The following is a 27,329-nucleotide window of genomic DNA, read 5'->3' on the forward strand; positions in this document are numbered from 1 at the left end:
TCATTCATCAATATACTAATGTTATACAATGACATTTGGAAAAACATTGGTGGGAAGTGAAGCTTCATGGAACTTACTTTATCCCAACTCCAGTTATATATTAATATTGAAGACAAATGGATTTATTTATTTGATTGGTGTTTTAAAATTTGGTTTAAACAAGTCGAGTGAAGATATTTTAACCTATCATATAACCATGACACATTTAATATCTCAACCCACTTTGTTATCTTCATTGTCTTTCAGATGAACACACTTCTCTTAGATAGCACCATTCGGCAGTTGTTCAACGGAATCCGGGTAACAGGTGTTCGGTAAGAGAGCAACTAAGTGAAATCAAAAAGTTGCTAAGTATTAAAAGGTTTTAGTGAATTGTGGCCAGGCAAAGAAGAATTGACAATCTAAAATCAAGTATTTAAAGTGTACGTAAATCTACTATGGTCTTTTGTCGGACCGGCTGTCCACACATCTGGCCTTAATCTTTCAGGTGTTAACACTATATCTACAGAACTGCTTTACTTGAGGTACTTCGTTGGCTGCAATGTACCTCTAACCCAGTACCCTTTTGAAAATACATGGAACTACAAGTCAAGAACTAAAACAGAGTTATGCTCCTTTTTGTGATATGTTACTTTTTTATGTTTACAGTACCACTTCTGTACACTGTTTCAAATTATTTTTCAAAAAATTCAAATTTCATGGATGACACCAATAAATTGTGACTGATGTCACATACTATCAGTAATATTGTGAACCAGAGTGAAATCAGTGAGAATAACTGTCCATGCCATTGTAGCTATATAAATCACTAATTTCTGTGTTTGTTATCACCACAGGTGTGGCAGTGTTGTTGTCTCGTTTGACTTGGATTTGATAAACACAGAGATTGTCAGTTCTAGTTTTGGAATTCCAATATACAATCCAAACACACGTGTGTGGTCAGTAACCATGGACATACTGCACACCACCCTGATGGGGCTTTTCAATAGATCCAGCATAAATGCAGACCCAACCTCACTGAGTCTAAAAGGTAATTTGCATATCTTTGCCCCAACGACAGAGGAGGGGAGGTGGTGTACAACAATCTATCTGTTGTCTACACTGTGTCTGAACATCGTGGACAGACTTCTCAAATCAAGTCCTGGTAATGGTTGAACTTGTGTGGCTTAGGATTTAGTCACGTTCTTGTGTGCATGTTCTTGATTGACAGCTGGTAAAGCTCTAGGTACATTTATATATAGACCTGTTGTCTAGAGTGGAAGTTAGTTTCCTTCATTGTAATGCTGGCTACTGTTGTATAAGTAAAATATTCTTGTGTATAAGGTAAACCACCAATCAAATAAATAAATAAATAAATGGGGGTAGTGGTTTGCCTAGCATCTGGGCATGTAAACAGATTAAGCACTGATAAGGCACTGCTTGATTTCTTCCCACCATGCATCACTCCATTGAACAGTAATACTGGTGGAATTGAAAAACTGCAGAAAACTACCAAAAAGTCAGCAGATTTGATCATAAAGTGAGGAAGCACTTTTCATACAAAATGCAAGTTTGTCTGTGTATGGAGTCTACAAGTAATACTCTATTTCTGTACATGTACATTATGCAATATTGTATAAAAAAAGCCTGTTTTAATTCATTTGGAACATTGGAATCCAGAGAACTGGGGGGAAAAAAATTATATGATATTAAAATTTAATGACTTTAAATGTGAAAGTAAGCACCTTTGGATTGAAAGTTGTTTCACATGCATAGAATGGTGTCAGAAAATTGAAAAACATTGCATTAGGATATTGTAAAGGTGGTAATGGGTAGGACCCCTTGAAAGTTTATCTGACTTATTGAAAACGGAAAACAGAACCGAAACCTGATTAAACATTAATTAATATGGCATAGTCTGCCTGAAATATGACATCGGCTAGAAATACCATCGGGTGTTGTTTTGTTTAAAATAAGTGTAAACATAACTTTCATGTGATATATATTTCATGTGATGTGATATTTATTGAATGTCATACAGATGTGGATTGCAGGATCAATTTTGGTCTTGAATTTGTGGATTTCTCCAGCTCCCATTGGAAAATATTTAAACCTGTCAACTGGGTTTGTAGGGCTCTCTGCTCACTCTGACTGATCTTCCTCCAAGATGTTCCAGAAATCTATGTACATTACATATGAAAAGCTTTTGTTATACAATAACATGTTAAGGGTTGATGGTAATAGACTATGTACTCAGTCCCCTCCACCATTGAATTGTCTACCATCACATAAATGAAAAGTTTTTCAATATGGTGTGAAATAACAGTGAAAAACAACAATGAAATTAATATAAAATAAATATACCTGTTGCTTTCAGAGTGCCCACCCCTGACCTGTGAATGTCTTACCTCACAATACGGAATTGACAGGATTGGCTGCAGAACATGTCCATGTGTGAATGCTTGTGAGGTAGGTGTACTGAATATTTAGTAATGTGAGGTAGGTGTACTGATTGATAATGTGAGGTACGCGTAGGTGTATTGAATGGTAATGTGAGGTACATGTAGGTGTACTGAATGGTAATGTGAGGTAAATGTACTGAATGACAGTGTGAGGCAGGTGCATAGAATTGTAATGAGAGGTAGGTGCACCGAATGGTAATGTAGGGTAGGTGTACTGAGTGGTCATATTGGGCAGGTGCATCGAGTGGTAATATCAAGCAGGTGGACCGAGTGGGCATGTCGGGCAGGTGCACCGAGTGGTCATGTCAGGTTGGTGCACCGAGTGGTCATGTTGGGCAGGTGCACCGAGTGGTCATGCCAGGTTGGTGCAGCGAGAGGTCATGTCGGGCAGATGCACCGAGTGGTACCGGTAAGTGTACTGAGTGGTAACGTGATGTAGGTATATTAAATGGCAATGTGAGGCTTGGTACACTAACTGGTAATTTGAAGTAGGTATATCGAATGTTCATGTGAGGTAGGTGTGCTGAATGGTAATGTAGGATTTACCTACTGAATGGTAATGTGGGGTTTATATACTGAATGGTAATGTGGGGTTTATATACTGAATGGTAATGTGGGATTTATATACTGAATGGTAATGTGGGGTTTATATACTGAATGGTAATGTGGGGTTTATATACTGAATGGTAATGTGTGGTTTATATACTTAATGGTAATGTACGATTTATATACTGAATGGTAATGTGGGGTTTATATACTGAATGGTAATGTGTGGTTTATATACTGAATGGTAATGTGTGGTTTATGTAATAAATGGTAAGGTGAGGATTGAGGAAGGCATCTGAATGGCCCAGTGGGATAAGTGTACATGTACTAAATAGTAATGTCAGGTACACATGTACATGTAGGTACACTGAAAGGTATTGCAACATATGTGTATGTCCCATGTTGAAAGATATAATACCAGATATTTAATTATCCAGTCTGTGTTAATAGGTAGGATACACATCAAAATTTTCACCTACCATATGACCGACCGAGCAGAGCAGTTAAAGTTGCTTCAGATTGAACGTGCTGTAAGGTTCTTTATTGTGTTTAGAATGTTAAATACACATTTTAGCTGTGACTAGTCTAGAACTTTATCTTGGTTCGTTTGGTTTATATTTTGTGTGTGTAAATTATTTATGAGATAGTATGTATTATGGTAGTAATGCATGCTGACATCAAAACACTTATAACACTTTTTCCCCAGAATTTTAACTGTGAACAAGGGTACCATTGTGAGGTGGGTTCAACTGGAGAAGCAGTATGTGCACGTAAGTCAAACATGTTTGTGAAGCCTTGTCAAATATACAAATTTCCTCTCTTCAGTAAATAGAATATATCTGATTTTCATTGTCAGGAGTTTATGAATTTAAGATGTGTCTTTAGATTACTCAAAGGAAAAAAAGCAATAATCACATCTGAATAGAAAATATTTGTGTTTTGGATAATTAAGGTCAATATTTTAATAGATTCTCAAGCAAACAAATATCACAAATAAGATAAAAAATATCAAATATTGTTTTTCAACAAAAACGTTTTTCAAGTGACCCATTTTGATTGATTCTGAATAACTCATCCACCTTGTAGGGTCACTTCAGAGTTTTTGTGTGAAGTGAAATGCATTTTTCATCAGAATAACTTGTTATAATCAGAGGCCTTCATGCACTTCTGAATGTGTATTTTTACACTCCAGACTTCAGGTGTAACACAGCAATACTGTCGTTTTCATAATAATTGTGTAACAGGGTCATATGTAAGCGATATCTATCTAAGCAGTATCTATCTCCAGACTGGAAGTAATTTCCCTCTATTATTTATATAAAGGTTAAATGCTAATGGCAATCTATGCCTTTATTTTTGTTCACCATAGAAGAGTTTCACTTCCCATTGTCAAATTGGCTCTTGGTTATTTCAAACCTCATCAACAAAGCCTGATTTTTCATGTCAGGCCGGACAAAAAGCAGTGGAGCTCTATTATCTTACCTTTTTGTTTGATCCACCGGCTTTTTTCAACACTCAGAACTGCCTGGTAGTCCTTAATTTGATAGAGCTAAACATAAGAGTCACATATTTTCCCATACGCTTCAGTGAGGATCAGTTCTGCTTTCTACGTCAGTTCGTCATTAGATTAGTTGAGCCACATTTGTGCAGCTAATACCTTATAATCCTTCAATTGCACTGCACCACAATAACCAGACCCCTTTTAAACCCCTGCGTTCAAGTTTTGTTCAGTATATTTACATATGCTTGAATGATAATACCCAGTGCCAATTGTACTCCATGATATGGTTCATAAGTTGACAGTGTTGATGGTTTTGAATATCCTGGATGGTTTTACTTGTTAAAACCAACTGGTATTAGCCAGCCGTTTTAGCGCTGTAAGATGTCATTTGTGTGTTATCCAAAACTGATTATATATTGTTTTTACAGCTGATGGTCTGCAGTGTTTGGAGGGTGCGATAAAGTGTATTGAGAAAGGTGGGACCAAAGAGATTTGCGTTCTTAGGGAATTCATTTGCGATGAGGATGATGATTGTGAGGATGGACGTGATGAGGCCAACTGTACAGTTACAAGTAAGATCATAGTAGACTATGGCTATAGTTCTACTTGTGGACCATATGTATAAATATGTATATATGTATATGTTTATAGTACACTCTATGGCCGTATCATTACTTGTGGTACGACAGTGAGGCAGATCATAATACACTATGTAGCTGTACCTCTACTTGTTGTACAACAATGAAGCAGATCATAATACACTATGTAGCTGTACCTCTACTTGTTGTACAACAATGAGGCAGATCATAATACACTATGTAGCTGTACCTCTACTTGTTGTACAACAATGAAGCAGATCATAATACACTATGTAGCTGTACCTCTACTTGTTGTACAACAATGAGGCAGATCATAATACACTATGTAGCTGTACCTCTACTTGTTGTACAACAATGAAGCAGATCATAATACACTATGTAGCTGTACCTCTACTTGTTGTACAACAATGAGGCAGATCATAATACACTATGTAGCTGTACCTCTACTTGTTGTACAACAATGAAGCAGATCATAATACACTATGTAGCTGTACCTCTACTTGTTGTACAACAATGAGGCAGATCATAATACACTATGTAGCTGTACCTCTACTTGTGGTACAACAATGAAGCAGATCATAATACAATATGTAGCTGTACCTCTACTTGTGGTACAACAATGAGGCAGATCATAATACACTATGTAGCTGTGCCTCTACTTGTTGTACAACAATGAAGCAGATCATAATACAATATGTAGCTGTACCTCTACTTGTTGTACAACAATGAAGCAGATCATAATACAATATGTAGCTGTACCTCTACTTGTTGTACAACAATGAAGCAGATCATAATACACTATGTAGCTGTACCTCTACTTGTTGTACAACAATGAAGCAGATCATAATACAATATGTAGCTGTACCTCTACTTGTGGTACAACAATGAATCAGATCATAAATCACAATAGTCATACCCTAATACAATATGTGGCTGTACCGCTACTTATGGCACAACATGCACAAATACCTCTGCCTGTGGTACAGCCAATGTAAACTGACCTCTGCTTGTTGTATAGCTTAAGGCTCACACAGCTAGCGGTGTCTGAACAGGTGAGGAAGTTCTTGGAGTCAAGAGAGTTGAATTTGGTACAAACCTGTTACTGCCATGGCAGCGATATCAGTCTGATGTTTAGTCCAGAATTTGTTTTTGGTACAAAATTCTGGAATGTAGTGTTTAACGACAGACAGCTCTGTGATGGGTGAGGAGAGGAGCGGGGATGTCCATCTAGTCTTTTTGAGTTGGTTTGATGACAAATTCTTTAATCTAGTGTTTGATTTTATTTATTTAGTTATTTATTTCATTGGTGCTTTACGCTGTACTCAAGAATTTTTCACTTATACGACGGCGGCCAGCATTATGGTGGGTGGAAAACGGGCACAGCCCGGGGGAAACCCACGACCAGTTGCAATGTAGTGTTTGAAGTACAGATCTTGATAAACATTTGAGGTCAACGTCTTCTCATGTCCTTGGTAAATGTGTGGAACTCCAAGACCTGACATTGTGCAGCATCTTGCATACGTTGTTTCACAATTGATATATGGTGTTGCAGCACTCATTGTGACATACCCTTATAGTAATTATGTTTCATTGCAATGAATTCACACCTCAAGCATGCACATGATTTAAATAAAATTCAAACATTTCGCCCACAAAAGTGCAGTTTTAGAGGCAATTAAATGTCACAAAATATTAATGTCACAAATTATTTTTTTTTTTGTGCTGAAACATACAATTGTCTTGTAAAATATCATCCTATGTTCCAAGCAAACCTCAAAACACCTTTCCAAAATCAGTAGAACTGTCAGAATCAGGAAAAATGGGTGAGTTAGTCATGGACGAAATTTTGTGGTGATTTAGGGTATTCAGTTTGACAGATTTAATGCATTGGTAGTTTTGTTTTTTATCAGGCTGCCCATAAGTATAATTTATTGTTGGTGAAATAGTGGAGTAATGTACCGGTTACATGCTGTACCTGTTATTAGATGTTTGCCCTGGGGGAAGTAGGAGGTGTGTCGATGGAGAGAAGTGTGTTCTGACAAACCGATGGTGTGATGGCAGTGTGGACTGTGGAGATGGCAGTGATGAGCAAGGATGTCCTTCAACAACAAAATCACTATCACCACCGACAACAACAAAGTCACAATCACCATTAACAACAAAGTCACTATCACCACCGACAACAACAAAGTCACCATCACCGCCGACATCAACAAAGTCACCATCACCACCAACATCAACAAAGTCACCATCACCACCAACATCAACAAAGTCACCATCACCACCGACAACCAAGTCACCATCACCACCGACATCAACAAAGTCAACATCACCACCGACAACCAAGTCACCATCACCACCAACAACAAAGTCACCAACACCGTCAACAACAAGAAAAGAAACAACAACAGCAGGTGAGATCAATGTTAATGGATGGACAATAGAATAGAGAGTATTGTCAAAAGGTCATATTCATGGATTTAATTTAATGTGTCATACAATGACAAACATTCTAATGAGGGACTGGTAGCTGTACAAGCACAGCCCTACGCAAAATAATGTTGTATCAAAGAAAAGAATGAACGACCACACTACTTGAACCGAGTGGACTGAGGTGGACATATCTCCTCATTCAGTGATATGGGTAATAGGTATTCAATAGTTAAGCACCTTATGTACATTAATACAGGAACTGCTTTGGTGGCCTAATACTGGAATCGGCTTGCTTGTCTGTCCGGCTGTCTGTCTGTCTGTCTGTCTGTCTGTCTGTCTGTCTGTACACTCTATTTGCATCTCCTCCTAAACACCAGCGTCAATTTCGATGAAACTTACTATACACCTAGCCTATCATTGAACTTGTGCTTAAGTTTAATAATTACATAATTAAAACATAATTAATTCTCATAATTACCCTTATTTAGGACTTTGTGTGATAGTGCTTTTCCATGTACTCAGATTCTGTCCATGCTACTTATTCTTTAAGCACTGAACCTATTTCTATGAAACTTAGCATACAGCTGCTGTATCATCTAAACTTGTGCATGCTTAAGTTTAATTACAATTTGTTAATTGTGCAGTAATGAATTTTCATTTACACTGTATTGTCTTCTGACTCCTACATTTCTCCTTTCAAACTGGCTGTACCAGCAGTGCAATCAATGCACACATGGAATGGCCCATGGAACGATCTGTATGAAGCCAAACTAAGCAACATGAAGTCTTTTAACATTTCTTTTAAGGTTTTCTCAATTTTCTTTCTTTTATTTTTGGAAATGTTGAGAGATGGAAGGAGGTATTTCGGACCTCCGAATTCTAGTTTCATTCCATTTGTCCATGGAGCTTTGGAGGCTACATAATAAGCAGTTAACAGTGTAGTCTTACTTGTCTTTTGCTATTATGACATGTGGTATGTCCCACATGGGGAAGCTCATCATAAACTTGCCTCCACAGGCACTCCAGTTTCTTAGACAGACTCAACTTACTGCCATCATAATAAGGAAAATTTCTTCATTATGCTGATAATAACGATGAAGTAAATAAATGTACCTGTTGGTTTCAGCAAGGACGTGTCCGCCTCTGTCCTGTCTTTGTCCTATCTCAGGCCACAGGACTGACAGCAATGGCTGCAGAATATGTCCATGTGTGAATGCTTGTGAGGTAGGTGTACTGAATATTCAGTAATGTGAAGTAGGTGTACTGAATGGTAATGTGAGGTACATGTATGTGTACTTAATGGTAATGAGAGGTAGATATAGGTGTACTATATGGTAGTGTGTGGTACATATAGGTGTACTGAGTGGTAGTGAATGAATGAATGAATGAATGAATATGGCTTGAATGGTGAACGCCACATCTGCAATATCTCATGGTAATGTGAGGTACATACAGGTGTACTGAATGATAATGTGAGGTACATGTATGTGTACTGAATGGTAATTTGAGGTACACGTAAGTGTACTGTATGGTGATATGAGGTACATGTATGTGTACTGAATGGTAATGTGAGGTACACGTAAGTGTTTTGTATGGTAATGCAAGGAAAGGTTGCAGAATTACAATGTAAGGAAATGGCAGGTACACCATGTAGGTATACTGAATGCTGTTGTAAGGAAGGTGTACTGAATGGTAATGTGAGGTACATGTATGTGTACTTAATGGTAATGAGAGGTAGATATAGGTGTACTATATGGTAGTGTGTGGTACATATAGGTGTACTGAGTGGTAGTGAATGAATGAATGAATGAATGAATATGGCTTGAATGGTGAACGCCACATCTGCAATATCTCATGGTAATGTGAGGTACATACAGGTGTACTGAATGATAATGTGAGGTACATGTATGTGTACTGAATGGTAATGAGAGGTAGATATAGGTGTACTATATGGTAGTGTGTGGTACATATAGGTGTACTGAGTGGTAGTGAATGAATGAATGAATGAATGAATATGGCTTGAATGGTGAACGCCACATCTGCACTATCTCATGGTAATGTGAGGTACATACAGGTGTACTGAATGGTAATGTGAGGTACATGTATGTGTACTGAATGGTAATTTGAGGTACACGTAAGTGTACTGTATGGTGATATGAGGTACATGTATGTGTACTGAATGGTAATGTGAGGTACACGTAAGTGTTTTGTATGGTAATGCAAGGAAAGGTTGCAGAATTACAATGTAAGGAAATGGCAGGTACACCATGTAGGTATACTGAATGCTGTTGTAAGGAAGGTGTACTATATGGTATTGTGAGGAAGGTGTACTATATGGTATTGTGAGGAAGGTGTACTATATGGTATTTTGAGGCTTTTGTCCTGGTTGTAGATTGAGGTAGATGTACCTATTGGCAGTGCCAGCTAGCTATGCTGACTGGTATTGTCAGGTGTGTGCAATAAATTGTAATGTCACGTATGGTAAATGACCTGAAGTTTCGCCCTGGGACTCAGAAAGTTTTGGCTGTTACTGACTGAGCTCCGTGGGAGAGCAACAAGCACATGTTTCACTGAGCAGGTACTATAGTCTGTGCTCCTACTGCCAACAGTTCATGTTTTCCTCAGTTTTAATCGTAATGATTTTAGTACATGCACTTGGCAACAGGTTATTTCGGGAATAATGGGATTTTGGGAGAAAATTAAGCGTGACAATCCAGTACCTTTAGGCATGTGGAGTGTCATGTCATGTACACCTACACATGTGCATTGGCACCGCTCATTAAGCTGCAGCCAAACATTTCTTGATCATTCTGGCGTAATTTGAAAGACTGTCAACTTCGCAAACATGAATACTTAATTTACTTTATATTTAGAAAACATTTTGTGTGTAAAACCAGTGACAGTGTTGTGTGAACTCCTAATGTGATAACAGCTCAAACAAATTGTGTCTCCCGATATGCCGGACTCACACGTAGTGTTACCGAAAAGGGGTGAAAGTAAATCGTGGTAATTTTCAAGGGGCTAATCTCTTTCTGCTGTGATCTTTCTGCCAACACAGATCGTGTGAAAGTAAACGAGAGTAACTCAAGTGCAAAACTTGTTTGCCGAAGGTGTACTGAATGCTAATGTTAGGTATCTGTACTGAATGGTAATGTCGGGTAACTGCACTGAATGGTAATGTCAGGTAACTGTACTGAAGGATAATGTCCGGTAGCTGTACTGAATGGTAATGTCAGGTAGCTGCGCTGAATGATACTGTCAGGCAGCTGCACTGAATGGTAATGTCAGGTAGTTGTAATGAATGGTAATGTCAGGTAGCTGTACTGAATGGTAATGTGAGGTAGCTGCACTGAATGGTAATGTCAGGTAGTTGTAATGAATGGTAATGTCAGGTAGCTGTACTGAATGGTAATGTCAGGTAGCTGCACTGAGTGGTAATGTCAGGTAGATGTAATGAATTGGTAATGTCAAGTACATGTAGGTGTACTGAAGGGCAATGTCAGGTAACTGTACTGAATTGTAATGTCAGGTAGCTGTGCTGAATGGTAATGTCAGGTAGCTGTACTGAATGGTAATGTCAGGTAGTTGTAATGAATGGTAATGTCAGGTAGCTGTACTGAATGGTAATGTCAGGTAGCTGTACTGAATGGTAATGTCAGGTAGTTGTAATGAATGGTAATGTGAGGTAGCTATACTGAATGGTAATGTCAGGTAGCTGCACTGAATGGTAATGTCAGGTAGTTGTAATGAATGGTAATGTGAGGTAGCTATACTGAATGGTAATGTCAGGTAGCTGTACTGAATGGTAATGTCAGGTAGCTGTACTGAATGGTAATGTCAGGTAGCTGTACTGAATGGTAATGTCAGGTAGTTGTAATGAATGGTAATGTCAGGTAGTTGTAGTGAATGGTAATGTTAGGTAGCTGCACTGAATGGTAATGTCGGGTAACTGCACTGAATGGTAATGTCAGGTAGCTGTACTGAATGGTAATGTCAGGTAGCTGTACTGAATGCTAATGTTAGGTAGCTGTACTGAATGGTAATGTCAGGTAGCTGTACTGAATGGTAATGTCAGGTAGTTGTAATGAATGGTAATGTCAGGTAGCTGTACTGAATGGTAAGGTCATGTAGGTTTATTTACTTATTTATTTATTTGATTGGTGTTTTACGCCATACTCAAGAATATTTCACTTATATGACACGGCAAGCATCATGGTGGAAGAAAACCAGACAGCCCGTAGGAATCCCATGACCATCTGCAGGCTGCTGGCAGACTTTCCCATGTACGGCAGGAGAGGGAGCCAGCATGAACTGAACTTGAACTTACAGCGACCGCAGTTGTGAGAGGCTCTTGGGTCAATGCGCTGGACTAGCATGCTAACCACAGAGGCCACAAAGGCCCCTGTCATATTGGTGAACTGAATGGTAATGTCAGGTAGCTGTACTGAATGTGATATCTGTTTTAATTAAGTAGATAGTTTGTAATTGTGCCTGAAATGTTTATTACCTGTTTTTTCCTTTCATGAGTGCAGACATTTTTTTGAAATTTCATTCGTGTGAAAAACAATGTATTTACAATAATATATATAATCGATTTGGGATCAGTCGTGGGCTTTTGTCAGCTGTTATCCAACAAGTACTACATTTTTCTCCTAGAATGTTGAGTGTGCCAAAGATTACCATTGTGAGGTCCGTGTGGGGTCTGGAGAAGCAGTATGTACGCGTAAGTCAATCACATTACAGTGTTCTTCTCAGTTACACACATTTTTTTTTTTTACTTTTGATCATTTAATAACAATGCACCTGATTTTCCATTCTAATTTCTTCCATAGCAGTGGGGAAATAATGAACTTTATCTAGTCCTTATGTATTTATGTATTTTAGCGCACCTGCACAAAGTCAAGAGAGGCATTATGAGGGGATGGGGGGAATTTTAGTGTTGATGTTGGGGCCTGGTTAAGCCTTTGTTTAAGCTCCTGTATATTGGGTTCTCATGCATTAATTGAAAGTTAAGCTTTTTTTTTTTTACAGCTAAAGATTTTTTTTAAAAATATTGATACCCTCTTTACGAAGTTAAGGGTGAAGGGGTGGGGGTTATACTGGATTCATCCTATCTGTCTGTCTGTAGACACGATTTAGTCCATTTCATCTCTTCTCAAAGTAGGGTGATTTTGATGAAACCATACATCTTGTCTATCATCTGAACCTGTGCATGCTTTAGTTTAATGGCAACTGGGTAAATATTTTCATGATTAGCCCCATTTAAGACCTTGCGTATGATGCTTCTCCATGTATTCAGATTTTGTCCATGCAACTTATTCCTCAAGTACTGAACCTATTTCCATGCAACTTATTCCTCAAGTACTGAAGCTATTTCCATGAAACTATTCCTCAAGCACTGAACCTATTTCCATGAAACTATTCCTCAAGCACTGAACCTATTTCCATGAAACTATTCCTCAAGTACTGAACCTATTTCCATGAAACTATTCCTCAAGCACTGAACCTATTTCCATGAAACTATTCCTCAAGGACTGAACCTATTTCCATGAAACTATTCCTCAAGTACTGAACCTATTTCCATGAAACTATTCCTCAAGTACTGAACCTATTTCCATGAAACTATTCCTCAAGTACTGAACCTATTTCCATGAAACTATTCCTCAAGTACTGAACCTATTTCCATGAAACTATTCCTCTAGTACTGAACCTATTTCCATGAAACTATTCCTCAAGTACTGAACCTATTTCCATGAAACTATTCCTCAAGCACTGAACCTATTTCCATGAAACTTAGCATACATCTGCCTGTATTATCTAAACTTGTGTATGCTTAAGTTTAATTATAATCGGGTAATTATTTCTAGAATTATTCCCAACTAGGTACTTAGTGCAGTAATGAATTTTCATGCTGGACATTGATTTTATCCATGCAAGTCCTGCTAAAGTATTAGACGAATTTACCTTAAACTTTGTGGATATCTTTTTATATCATCTAAAACATCTAAATGGTTAATAATAATGACAGTCTGATGATTATTTTATTTTCATTGTTACCCTCATTCAGGCACATGGCCAAATAATGACACTGTTCATGCACACAGCTAAATGAGACAGCTGAAGACACATTTCATTATCGTGGTGTTCTACTTTAACATAGATATTATCTGAGAATAATATCTCACATGTGTACGACAATGTCATTCTACTTTATTTTGGTTTAGAGGTCAGGATTTGAATTATGTATTACCTGACTGGAACATTATGCAGTTTTATGAACTGCTTAATCAGGGGAGCTACCGGTGTTCTATGAATGCCTTGATGCATTTAGTTTTACATACATTGAAGCAAATAATCTTCAAGTACAAGTATAATGGATTTGAATATTAACAGTCGGTTGTGGGTTTCCCCCTGGACTCTGCCCGGTTTCCACTCACCACAATGGTGACCGCTGTGGTAAAAGTGAAATATTCTTGAGTACGGCGTAAAACACCAGTCAAATAAATAAATAAATGTTAACAGTCAGGTATCATTCAGTTCTTGTAGTGGTGTAAGATGTATTTTATGTGTATCAGTAAACTGATCCCATGTTACAGCTGATGGTCTGCAGTGTTTGGAGGGTGCGATAAAGTGTATTGAGAAAGGTGGGACCAAAGAAATTTGCGTTCTTAGGGAATTCATTTGCGATGAGGATGATGATTGTGAGGATGGACGTGATGAGGCCAACTGTACAGTTACAAGTAAGATCATAGTAGGCTATGGCTATATTTCTACTTGTGGACCATATGTATAAATATTTATGTATGTATATGTTTATAGTACACTCTATGGCCATACCACTACTTGTGGTACAACAGTGAGGCAGATCATAATAGTAGACTATGGCTGTAGCTTTACTTGTGGTGTTCCTCTCCGGCCGTACGTGGAAAGGTCTGCCAGCAACCTGCGAATGGTCCTGGGTTTCCTCCGGGCTCTGCCTGGTTTCCTCCCACCACAATGCTGGCTCACTCTATCTAGCACTGGCTCTAGCTGGACTTGTGGTACAGCCTCAAGTTTACAGTACTGTTGAGGTCAAGGCATAGTGTGAATGGAAGACGGGCTGGAAACTTCATATAAGTGGAGTGATTCACATGACCTCCTCTCAAGTCGTTGAATCTCGGAAATTGAATAGGATATGTAAGGTGTTGCCATGCAACTGTGCCATTGACATCCTTCTCAGGTCACTAGACTGAGAGATGTCAAAGTCTTTAATGTACTGTATGAAGTACAAAGCTGGATTAACTTTGGCAATCAATATATTTTTATTTCATTAAAGAGAAATTCAGTTTGATAGCTTTAGTGCATATGTGTTTATATGCAGTATAATTGGCTGTAAAATAAAATGTACATTTCATATTAGATGTTTGCCCTGGGGGAAGTAGGAGGTGTGTGGATGGAGAGAAGTGTGTTCTGACAAACCGATGGTGTGATGGCAGTGTGGACTGTGGAGATGGCAGTGATGAGCAAGGATGTCCTTCAACAACAAAATCACCATCACCACCGACAACAACAAAGTCACCATCACCACCGACAACAACAAAGTCACAATCACCACCGACAACAACAAAGTCATCATCACCACCAACATCAACAAAGTCACCATCACCACCGACAACAAAGTCACCATCACCACCGACATCAACAAAGTCACCATCACCACCAACAACAACAAAGTCATCATCACCACTAACATCAACAAAGTCACCAACACCATCAACAACAAGAAAAGAAACAACAACAGCAGGTGAGATCAATGTTAACTTCCAGAAAAAAACACTAAATTGACAAAATACCAGTTACTCCATATTATGATCAAAATATACTTTTTTTTATGAATGCCGAATCTGAACTTTGTTTACGGGTGTATATTCTGTACATGCATGACAGGAAGTTGTTGATGTGGTAGAATTTTCTTGGTCATTTCTGCATCTCTTCTTATAGGAAATAATGATGGAATGCTTTCTTTGCATGCTTCATTGTAGAGACACCAGTCGTTGTTCAGGGTGTAGTGGTCCTAAACGAAACTTGGTCAGATGATCTTTACAACACTTCCTCACCCGAATACCAACAACTAGAGGTCATGATTATATCGCAGGTACAGTGACATTTGGTTTTTGTGGGTCTATGGTGATAGCCAGATGCTTCACAAGATTTGCTCTACAGGTATGGCTTGCAAGTCTATCCATGATCTACACAGGTAACCTACTAGCCCACTTAGTCTAATGGGTTGTCTGTTGTTCACTAGTTAGGTGATTGTGGAGCAACTGTCAGTTGACCGTTATGTGTTATTATCTCCAAACAACAACTGTCAGTTGACTGTTATGTGTTACTATCTCCAAACAACAACTGTCAGTTGACTTTTATTTGTTACTATCTCCAAACAACAACTGTCAGTTGACTGGTATGTGTTACTATCTCCAAACAACAACTGTCAGTTGACTGTTATGTGTTACTATCTCCAAACAACAACTGTCAGTTGACTTTTATTTGTTACTATCTCCAAACAACAACTGTCAGTTGACTGGTATGTGTTACTATCTCCAAACAACAACTGTCAGTTGACTTTTATTTGTTACTATCTCCAAACAACAACTGTCAGTTGACTGTTATGTGTTACTATCTCCAAACAACAACTGTCAGTTGACTTTTATTTGTTACTATCTCCAAACAACAACTGTCAGTTGACTGTTATGTGTTACTATCTCCAAACAACAACTGTCAGTTGACTGTTATGTGTTACTATCTCCAAACAACAACTGTCAGTTGACTGTTACTATCTCTAAACAAGAGCTTCAGTGGATTCTCACTCGAATTTAAGGGAATGATTGTGGTAGTATTGTTCTAGTACCTGCTGTAATAGTGGTTGTGGTAAACTAGTAGCATGCTATACCTGCAATTAGCCGGGCTGGTACAGTAGCGGAGGCTGACTCACCCTTGCTGGTAGTATTCCAGTGATGTCAGTATTTGACAAGAGAATTTAAAGGTAAACTACAAAGATTTTTAACTTGAAACTGAAAGTCATTGGAGAAAATACATAGCTAACACATTTGTCTATTGTTTTGTGTATGTTATTTTTACCTCATGTTTGGCTAACTATAGATAAACCACACAGTCTGTAATTTGCCCAAAAACTCCATGGTTTGTTCCCTTTGGATTTGGAAATGTAATTACATCTGGGTGTTTTTCATTAAACTCTGTAAATTCTTCTTAATCATATTGTGGCATATTGTGTTATAATCCAGATAGTGCTGTTCTTGGTAGAAGTCTACAACAAACCTGATGAAAAATTTGTGGTGAAAACCATCCATATTTAAATTGTATGTGAACTCTATGTGCTCACATCAGATACATTGTAGACAAATAATGGTACATGTTACCTTGAGTTATACGACACAGCTGTTCGAAGCAGGCACCAGTTTGATGGAACTAAAAGTGTATGGGTATAAAGCAGTTGTGTGTGAGATTCACCTTTGTTTTCTTTTCCATTGCAGTTTAGGGATGCCCTTCTGAGCAGTGATCTGGGGCCTTTTCTGAAAGGTATCCGTGTGACTGGGATGAGGTTAGTTCTTGTATGAAGGTTCCATGCTCAGAGGCCTAGATTTATACAAAGACTAGAGGCTAGGCTTAGACGCCTAACTCAGTAAGCGAACTACCTAGTTTGTCCAGCATGTTTCACAAAGAAACTATTTGGCTATCAGCTAAAGCTAGTTGTCTTAGGTTTTGAAAGATAGCCAAAAATCCTTATTCACATTCGAAGGTGGCTAGGAGGGAAAAAATTCAGCTTTAAAAGTGTTATCAGCCCTATTTTTCAAATTTTTTTTTCATTGATTAGGGAAAAATATGAATAAATCAGCTTCTGTAAGCAAATGAAGGTTTTTTTTTTAAACCCCCTGTTAATTCTCGTTGATGGTCTGTTGTGAGAGTTATTATCCTTCATTGGCAGATTTTGCCAAAAAATCTTTTTTTTGTTATTTACGCTTACTTAATTGATATACATTTTATAGCCATTTTTACAGTTATCATCATGAATTTGGCCAATCATATTGCTGCAGAGCTGCTACATAGCATTCTTTTAGACAGTTTTACTATTGTATAATGGCCTGGTAAATTCTTTGGGTAGCCTGCTTTACAACCCTTTGTTGTAATTAACAGACCTTAGACCACTGCGGAACTGTTGTGGAATGGGCTCTAGGATTCTGGTGATGAAAAGGCTACTCTGGCAAACTCCCAAGACTATATGATAAATCATGTTAATATGGATGTATATAACAAAAACCATAGAAATAGAATTTCCCTTTAAATAATATTATTTTCCCCCGCCAGTGGTTTAATCATTTCCTTGTCAAGTTTACATGTGAGACTGGTCAATCCAAAACACGCCCTATTGCCTTCTATTGTCCTGTGTCTCCCCGACACAGGTGGGTGGTAACATATATTATCTATGCTGATTTTAGGGTCATTTTTTTCAGAGAGGTAATCGATGGAAACATTGAAAATGGGTGAAATATTTCCTTCCCTTATTTTGTCCTTTCAATTTTTGATTGAGTTCATTCTACCCTGTGTACTTAAAGCATACATGAAAATTACGGAGCTCTAAAATGAAGATTATTTCAGCTTTGTGGAGAACAAAGAAAATTAATCCAAAAAATAAAATTTTCATTTTTTGGGCACATTTGTGTCTCAAAATATCCCCTGTATTTTTTACATATTTTAGATCAGTTGTCTTTGTAACCTCTAAGAACATTTTTCAGAATTTTTGATACACTTTTATATGTAATGACACATTCTTTATAGCTTCATATTAATTATAAAAGCCTGTATGTGGGATCGTCAGCCAGCCGCCTGGGGATGGTCGTGAGATTCCCTCAGTTTCCTCCCACCATGATGCTGGTTGCCTACGTATAAGTGAAATATTCTTGAGTACGTCTTAAAACACATATCAAATAAATAAATAAATAATAAAAACCTTCCGTTTCATGTATCCCTTAAGCCTAACCCCTAACATTGGCTGACAGTAAACTGTTGTTGTTTTTTCAGCCCTGGCAGTATTATAATTAATGTGGAGTTCCTGTTTGGGCCAGGGGTAGCCATCATAGAAGAAGGCGATACACCCCCAGAAAATGCAACAACGGTGGTCACGGTTACGCAGATTAAAGACATTTTGCGACAGAAACAAGCAGAGGGATCTTTCCCCAGCAATATTGACGTAGATGCTATCAACTTTGTCAGTAAGGCTTTTCAACTTTTCTCCCATTTGATATAATCAGACCTGTTTTACATAGGGTCTATGTAAACCCGTTTCACAACAGCTGATCAATTGCTGACCAATGAGAATGCATGTTGGAATCTACCACTTGCTAGTTTGACATGGCAGCACTTCAGGAAGGTTGTCATGTACCTGCTCAGTTTATTCCTCTTTTTAACAAGACAGCATACTGATCAATAGCATACTATCAGTCAAATAGTAAAAACCAGTCAAATAAATAGTTTTATACTAGGGCCATGTGATGTGTGTTGTTCTGTTATACATGATATGGTTTTTCTTTTTTTTTAATGAATGAAAAATTCTTTCCTCAGTGGACGATGAGCCTAGGACAACAACGACGACTGTTCGTACCACAACCACAGCCCCAGGTATTGCAGGATGTCTATATAGGATAGTGTGATAGTTGCAATCTGTAACCATCTTCGGTGTGACCTTTATATGTTGGGGAATTTTAATTTAAAAAGCTTTATTAAATTCATGCTGGCTTCCTCTATGGCCATACGTGGGAAGGTCTGCCAGCAACCTGTGGATGGTCATGGGTTTCCCTCGCGCTCTGCCTGGTTTCCTCCCACCATAATGCTGTCCGCCATCGTATAAGTGAAATATTCTTGAGTACTGCGTAAAACACCTATCAAATAAATAAATTCAAGCGAACATTTGCTCACCATTTTTTATTGTAGAGTTTGTTTTTAAGTAGTGTTTAGGCATACATATTTGGTTTTGCTGACTCCCTCCCTTTGTCTCACGGAATACCACAAACTCTTGACCAGTGGGGTTTGAGGTTGAAATCCAACTCTCTTTACACCTCAATGCTGGCTTGGCTGTAGCCTTAGTGCATGTATATCTGTATGTGGTAATCTTGATCCAGGGCTCTGCTTTCCACAAAATTTCCTCTTTTTTTTAAACTGTTGACTGGTGAGTGTGCTTGGAAGAAATGACAAAACCAAATGTTTATGTGTATTAATGAAGTATCACACTTTGATATCACAGTTCAAATTGAGCAAAATCAGGCACATTGAGAAAATCCTATTAGCCATTATATGTATGTGGGATATGAGTTTCAGCTTTGTCTAAGCATAATGTATCCCATGGCGTTTAACAAATACCAGATTAAAAGTTTATTTACAGATAGGAAGCACATCTGAAAAATCAATAGCTTTTGTTGCTTGTCTGCGTCCACCCTTTGTCCAAAATTGTCTCTTTGTACCTGTATGCAGTAGCTTTGGTTTCTCTACCACCTCTGTACTAATAGGCCTGGACACTGAGAATCTGTGAAGTGTCATATCTGGTGTCCTGAGGTTAATGTTTTAGCAACTCACTGGTATGAATTCGATGAATGTGAAATCGTGCAAATGGATAGGTCCAAAGGAACTGGCACCATTTATGGTTTGGATAGATTTCATTTGTCAGGATGTTTGGATCAGCATTTAAGTCTCATTCAGTACTTTGGAATAAAATAAACTACATATACCTATGTCCTTGATTATTTGCATTTCCAATGGGTGTTTTCTCTGAGGTATTGTGAATTAATTCTTCGTTGCGTCTTCCTTTCAGCCTGCCCTTCAGTCTCAGGCTGCCAGCTGTCGTGTCCATATGGCCTGAAGAAGAATGCAGATGAGTGTCAAATCTGTGAATGTTGGCAGCCTTGTCAGGTACATTGTATTATATATTCGTGAGCAAAATGAGTACACAAGGCATCGTATGATTTGCCCACGTATGATTATCCAGACTACCTTCAAGATGTCGTGTGGATGACTGGTGTCTAAGCTGAAAACATACGACAACAAATTTGAAAGCGAAAACACCTGTCGTGATGTTGCTGTTTGATGCGTTTGATTCTTGCTGTTGGTTTATAGGCATATGTGTGCAAAAAAAAGTCTTTTATCTTCTGATGTTGAAACAGTGGTCAGAGCGATGGGCAAACAGGAGGTGAAAAAGCGTAGTCAACAGTATGTGAAGCCGCATCTGCTATTTTCATAACCCTTCTTACCCTAAACGCCTGGCTAAATGTGGGAATCATACATGTGAGAGCAATCTGCTATCAAATCCGGGATGTTTTGCTTTCACTGCATGTATGATCCCCCCCCATCAGTGTGGTCGCTGTGAGTTCCAGTCCAGCTCATGCTGGCTTGCTCTCCAAATCGTCGTGGGTTTCACCTGGGCTCTGGTTCCTACGACCATAATGTTGGCTGCATGTCATTCTATTTGAGTGAAATATTCTTGAGTACGTCATAAAAGACCAATGAAATAAATAAATTGGTGAGTAAAACAAAGTCAAGGATTATAGTCATATGTATACTTACAGGTCAGTGTACAGTTTCAGCTTACTTATGTTTCAGTGTGATACTAACAAGGTGTGTGTAGTGAACTATAGCAACATGACAGCCAGGTGTCAAACAGGTGAGAGATGTTTTTTTTGTTGAATACAGTATTGCACAACAATCAAATGAATAAATAAATCATAGTTTTTTTTTCACAGCAATCACCTTATTCAAAGTAATATGTATAGGAAAATAATAATGTAACTTTTCATGCTTATAGCACTGGAAACATTGCAAGAATGGTATGATTTCATAACTCCTAGCTCTGACCTGTTATATTTTCATTCCATCAGTCGGTTTCAGCAATTTAGTACAATTGATCGTATTATGTGAATGCAGTATGATTAACAAAAATAAACCTGGAGTTACATTGTAGGAATAAAATTATAAATTCCAACTCGGCTAATCCAAGTTTACAAAACGCCCAATTATTTGGATGAATCTGCATTCCTTTATAATGAAGTAAAATGTGTTACTTAAAAAATGCTGGGTGAAAAATAGTATTTAGGATCTCGTGTATGTGCTAAATAAAAATAAAAGAACTAAAATGCTTGTTATTTCAGAGAAAGCTGGTTATTGCCCGTCGAGTAAGTCTATCGGGGGTACTTGTAATCGTGAATGTCGCTATGATGCCTCCTGTTCAGGCCAGCAGAAGTGTTGTTCTGGCAACTGTGGTACAGTCTGCATTGAGCCCTTAGGTATGTGAATGAATGAATGAACGAACGATCAAACAAAATCTTTACGTGAATTTTCCAAGTGTAAAAAGGAGAACCAGAATTTGTAAACATTATTGGAGGGGAGGACAGAAAGCACATTGTATTTTAAGTAAATGATACCAGAATGTTTGGTTATTACCGTAATGGTCTACCAGCGACCTGCGGATGGTCGTGGGTTTCCCCCGGGCTCTGCCTGGTTTCCATCCACCATAATGCTGGCCGCCGTCGCATAAGTGAAATATTCTTGAGTACGGCGTAAAACACCAATCAAATAAATATTACCGTAATGGAGACCACAGAGTTTAAATATTAACGAAGCCGTGCAGAATTGGTAGTTTCCAGCTTCTTCCATTCATAAACCTGATGGAAATATTTTAGGTATGATAAACAAACTGATTAATCTAGACACTTGAGTGTCATTTGATTGGCAATATGTACAGACAGTTCGTGTTTATTGCAGACTGGCCGGCCCGTAATCTGACTGACTGCGAGATGAGATTAAGTGAAACAGCAGACCGTCTGGCCAGGATGCCGGCTGCCCCTCTCTCTGTACCCAGGTTAGTACTGGTATTTCTAACCCCAACTACACTGCACATGTACATTACATGGGGCTCAATCCCAAATCAAGTCATATCCAAGACTTTACCGTAGGTAATCTTGCTACTCAGGGCCTCACTCAGCTCTGTGTTCAGGGCTCAGTACTTCTTGTACTGCAGGACAGATGATCTATCCTCCATGAATTTCTGTACAGTCATAGTTTTACTTCTGTGCATTCATTGTTTTACTTCTGTGTCTTCATAGTTTTATTTCTGTGCATTCATCGTTTTACTTCTGTGTCTTCATAGTTTTGCCTCTGTGCATTCATCGTTTTACTTCTGAGTCTTCATAGTTTTACCTCTGTGCATTCATCGTTTTACTTCTGTGGCTTCATAGTTTTACCTCTGTGCATTCATTGTTTTACTTCTGTGTCTTCATGGTTTAACTTCTGTGCATTCATTGTTTTACTTCTGTGTCTTCATAGTTTTACCTCTGTGCATTCATCGTTTTACATCTGTGGCTTCATAGTTTTACCTCTGTGCATTCATTGTTTTACTTCTGAGTCTTCATAGTTTTACCTCTGTGCATTCATCGTTTTACTTCTGTGGCTTCATAGTTTTACCTCTGTGCATTCATCGTTTTACTTCTGTGTCTTCATAGTTTAACTTCTGTGCATTCATCGTTTTACTTCTGTGTCTTCATAGTTTTACCTCTGTGCATTCATCGTTTTACATCTGTGGCTTCATAGTTTTACCTCTGTGCATTCATTGTTTTACTTCTGAGTCTTCATAGTTTTACCTCTGTGCATTCATCGTTTTACTTCTGTGGCTTCATAGTTTTACCTCTGTGCATTCATTGTTTTACTTCTGTGCCTTCATAGTTTTACCTCTGTGCATTCATCGTTTTACTTCTGTGGCTTCATAGTTTTACCTCTGTGCATTCATTGTTTTACTTCTGTGTCTTCATAGTTTTACCTCTGTGCATTCATCGTTTTACTTCTGTGTCTTCATAGTTTTACTTCTGTGCATTCATCGTTTTACTTCTGTGTCTTCATAGTTTTACTTCTCTGTCACCATAGTTTTATCTGTGTTGTTTTTTGCATCTTAACATTTTGTTGAACATGAAATTTTTGTCGTTATTCAGTGGAATCTGTGTGAAAGAAGAAATTTGTTGCAGGTCACATACCTGTACATGTATTTATAATGTGGGATGTGGACATTTCTTATGGGTGATATTGGATATGGAAATATAAGCTAGTAATGTTGTATATATAAATCCGTTCCTGATGTGGGATTTGAATGAAAGTAAGGCTTCATTCTGTAGTAAAAATAATGGAGTGCTGGATTTTGTGACTGTCATTTTTATAAGATGTTCATATATCAGCATGTCCTTTCCAAGACTCCATTCACAAAATCTCTTTTAAGATTTATTAAGACTTTAAAACCATGACCTTATCAAATGTTGTGTGCTTTAGGTGTGACCTGAAGTCCGGGAACTGGTCTGAGATTCAGTGTCATGATTCTCTGGGCATGTGCTTCTGTGTGGACTCTAAGGGCATGAAACTGAAGGGATCGGACATTAGGGGCACCCCTGACTGCTCAACTGGTGGGTAGTAAACTGTGGACCCATAACTGAAATCTAATGTAGGATTTCTAGCAAACTTATGACTCTTATAGGAATTTTTTTTTTTTTGCTTTTTCATACAGGTTTTTTTTTGAAGTATATAGTTCAAGCCTCCTTGAAGTATGTATACATGTACAGTATATTTCTACATATTTTCATGACATATTTCTAAATGTCTGCCTCAAACCACTTGAAGTATCTGCAAAACAAATAGTTCACTACAGGCAAGCCCATTGTCTACCAGTGGTGTCCTTGTGGTGTACCTGATTCCAGGAGTGAAAACATATCTAAAGCCAATGTAGAAAAAATGGGGCTACTCTCCCGTCTAAAGTAATTGGGGCCAAAACTGTGTTGGCTGTTGGTCGTGCCTGCCATTTCAATGACAATTTGTGGATAGCCTGAACAATAATGGTCAATTTGGATCGGACCAAAGTTGCCATTGTGCAAGAAAAGTAATATATGAGGTTCCCTGTTCAAACAAGCTGAATGGTAGCCAGCCACTTTGTAACCTTCTGCTGAGAACTATAATCTTGCTTGGTACTGTACTTTAACACAAACTCTGTGCATGAAGGGAATACTTCCTTTCTATACAAGACAAAAGTATTGAAAATGTTTTTACTTGACAATATATTTGTTTCAGCTCCTGACCCCAATGCACAAGTTCGGGGTAAGTTTCATGCTCTCTGTTTTTTTTTTTCAGTTACTGTATACTTGAGGGGCATCATATAGTGTTTTGTTTGAGTTTATCCAATTTGTCATTAATACTATAATTTTGTCTGTGAAGTTAACTGTCGAGTTGGGTATAAGTGTGAACTGTACATGAAAAATCTTAATATAATTATGCATTTTTCGATGTTAACACAGACAGCCAAATTTGTATTGTTTTACCAAAACCAAAGAACCAAAACATTGGTTAGAACAGGTACATAGAAAGTAACAAATTTTGATGAGTCCTTAATAATCTTAAACTTTATAATTACAAATCAAGTTGCTTTGAGAAAACTCTCAGTGGTGGAAAATCACGTGTGGAATAAGTTTCAAATTGAAACCACCATCAATTTCTGCTTTAGCATGATGTATTTACATACGTCATTGGTATTTTTGCTTTAACGTCATGTATGAGTCTATTTCACTGTAGAGTTCACATAGATATATATATAGTAACCTAAGTACCCATGTGTACATTTATTTGGCAAGGTTTCTTGTGGAGATAATTTGTAAATTCCTGTTGTAGTTTGTCCAGCTGGGGTGAGCATCCATCAGTGTGACCCAGGCTTGTGTCTGCGTACCCTGTGCCCTTCCCATCCCCAGGCCGTGTGCCGCATCAACCCATGCGGAGGCTGCTCTGCTCAATTCTTTGATGCTAACAACAATGTTGTCAGCTGTGATGATACAGGTAAGCGTATCGTCAGAGGGAAGGTAACAACATGCATCTGGAGTAATAAGGGTTTAGTTAAATGGGAAGTGGAATGGAAAGATGTAACATTGCTGTGAAGGTGCATAATATTTATGTCACAACTTCAAAAATGAACTGTTGCAAGAAACAAGGGATAGATCAGCCCTTAAGGAGTTAAAGGCACTTCTTGTAAGGTTATAATTCGAAATGGTTGAGCCAACACTTTGGCACCATGGACTCCCCCTGCCACAAGAAGACACTGAAAAATTGTTAAGTATAACATCAAACCCCAGTATACATACATACTTACCTACATACATACAAGCCATACTCTCCAGCCGTACGTGGGAAGGTCTACCAGCAACCTGTGGATGGTCGTGGGTTTCCGCCGGGCTCTGTCCGGTTTCCTCTCACCATAATGCTGGCCGCCGTCGTATAAGTGAAATATTCTTGAATACGGCATAAAACACCAAACAAATAAATAAATAAATAAATAAACATACATACATGTTCACACATATATTTACGTGTTGGCAGGCTTGTCAGCATGTGAGAGGAAGAGGAAGCAACTTCTGGAGGCTTTGCACCCCTCAGACTGGAGTAACTCTGTCAGGGAGATCCAACACAGGATTCGCCGTCACCTCCTCCACCAGAGTCCCTTCAGTCTCCTGCCCAGTGAAAGCTTCATGGTCTCCAAAAGTAAGTCAGCAACTTTTCTACTAGTTGGAACTCTACTGTAACAAATCTGACCATGTTTTTGCATAGATTGATCATCTTTCTTTGTGGGTTTTTTTTTTGGTTTATTAATCACAGAAACAAATGGTTTATAGACTCCCTCATATGTGATTTAATGGTTGATAATGGGCGGAATTAGAGCATTATTTATTGTAAATTCAGGTTAAAATTATATTCTACATTGTGGTTTGTACGTGTATATCTTGCACCATTTTCTAGTTGAGTATTTAATCCGTCATCAGCTGTGACCAACTATTCGCAGGACTAGCAGATTTTTGTAGCATGTTAAATATTAGTTTGTAGCTCTTTACATGTGCCTGTGTTCTTTACCTTTTGCAGTGGTTGGTGACTACCCTGTAGACTTCTGTGGTTGGCCCTTCATGAAGGGTGCCTCAGGTAACAGAAGATGGTATTTCAATAAGGCCCTGGATGTTTGTACTGAGGATGTCTGGAATGGCAGGAACAACCTGAACGTGTTCACGTCTGCGGCAGAATGCACAAGGCAGTGCATGGGTAAACCAGCTACTTCTGTCACTCTAGGACTGTTCTAAAACTGGCTTATCAGTGAAATATTTCCCGAGTACAGTTTTAGAGAGGAATCAAATTAAAATAAATTTTACATTCTGCTACATGAATCTGCCCTATGCATATCTCTGTATATTCCCAGTCCCGGTTCATATTTAGTTTGAGGTTGAGGAAATATTCTGGATGTTTTCTTGTTTTCGTTAATATGATCAGTATTTGAATGATCGCTAAGTCCACTAAGTTTCTGATTGCTACATGTAGCACAGTTGATATGAACATGTGTGTAGTTGGGTTGTTCCTCACTTGAGAAAAAGGATCAAGATTGATTCCCAGCATGGTCGTTATATATGTTTTCTCATTTTCATTTTTGCAGAGTCTTCCATTGCTTCACCATCTTTCAGAGGCAGTGCCATTCCGGACTGCATGAATGATGCTACATTCAACTTCAAGCAGTGTCATGCTGGCTCCTGCTGGTGTGTTAATAGCCAGGGTGCTGCAGTACCAGGAACACTCACCAGGGGTGGTCTCACATGTAATGCTGCAGGTAAAACAAAATGTAGCCTGTGGACAGAAGATATTTTTTTTTCACAAAAAAAAAAGTGGCATACAATACGACTTAAATTTTTTTTTACCATGTGAACGGTTTCATCA

The 27,329-nt window shown here is 38.2% G+C and overlaps 1 protein-coding gene across 1 annotated transcript; it reads left to right on the forward strand.

Moving 5' to 3' along the window:
* The first annotated feature begins 28 nt into the window (after nt 1–28).
* On the forward strand, nt 29–27,317 carry LOC135467138 (uncharacterized). Its single transcript, XM_064744900.1, has 26 exons — nt 29–49; nt 247–314; nt 837–1,030; nt 2,357–2,448; nt 3,694–3,757; nt 4,917–5,060; nt 7,073–7,192; nt 7,352–7,501; nt 8,647–8,744; nt 12,177–12,243; nt 14,117–14,260; nt 14,920–15,303; nt 15,542–15,654; nt 17,051–17,118; nt 18,597–18,787; nt 19,137–19,193; nt 20,380–20,477; nt 21,165–21,225; nt 21,710–21,844; nt 22,323–22,419; nt 23,874–24,004; nt 24,663–24,689; nt 25,257–25,418; nt 25,956–26,117; nt 26,493–26,666; nt 27,052–27,317. The coding sequence occupies exons 1-26, from the start codon at nt 29–31 to the stop codon at nt 27,315–27,317; spliced, it is 3,288 nt and encodes a 1,095-aa protein (XP_064600970.1).
* The last annotated feature ends 12 nt before the right edge of the window (nt 27,318–27,329 follow it).

This window comes from Liolophura sinensis, chromosome 6 (genome assembly GCF_032854445.1).
Source record: "Liolophura sinensis isolate JHLJ2023 chromosome 6, CUHK_Ljap_v2, whole genome shotgun sequence".
Lineage (NCBI taxonomy): Eukaryota > Metazoa > Mollusca > Polyplacophora > Chitonida > Chitonidae > Liolophura > Liolophura sinensis.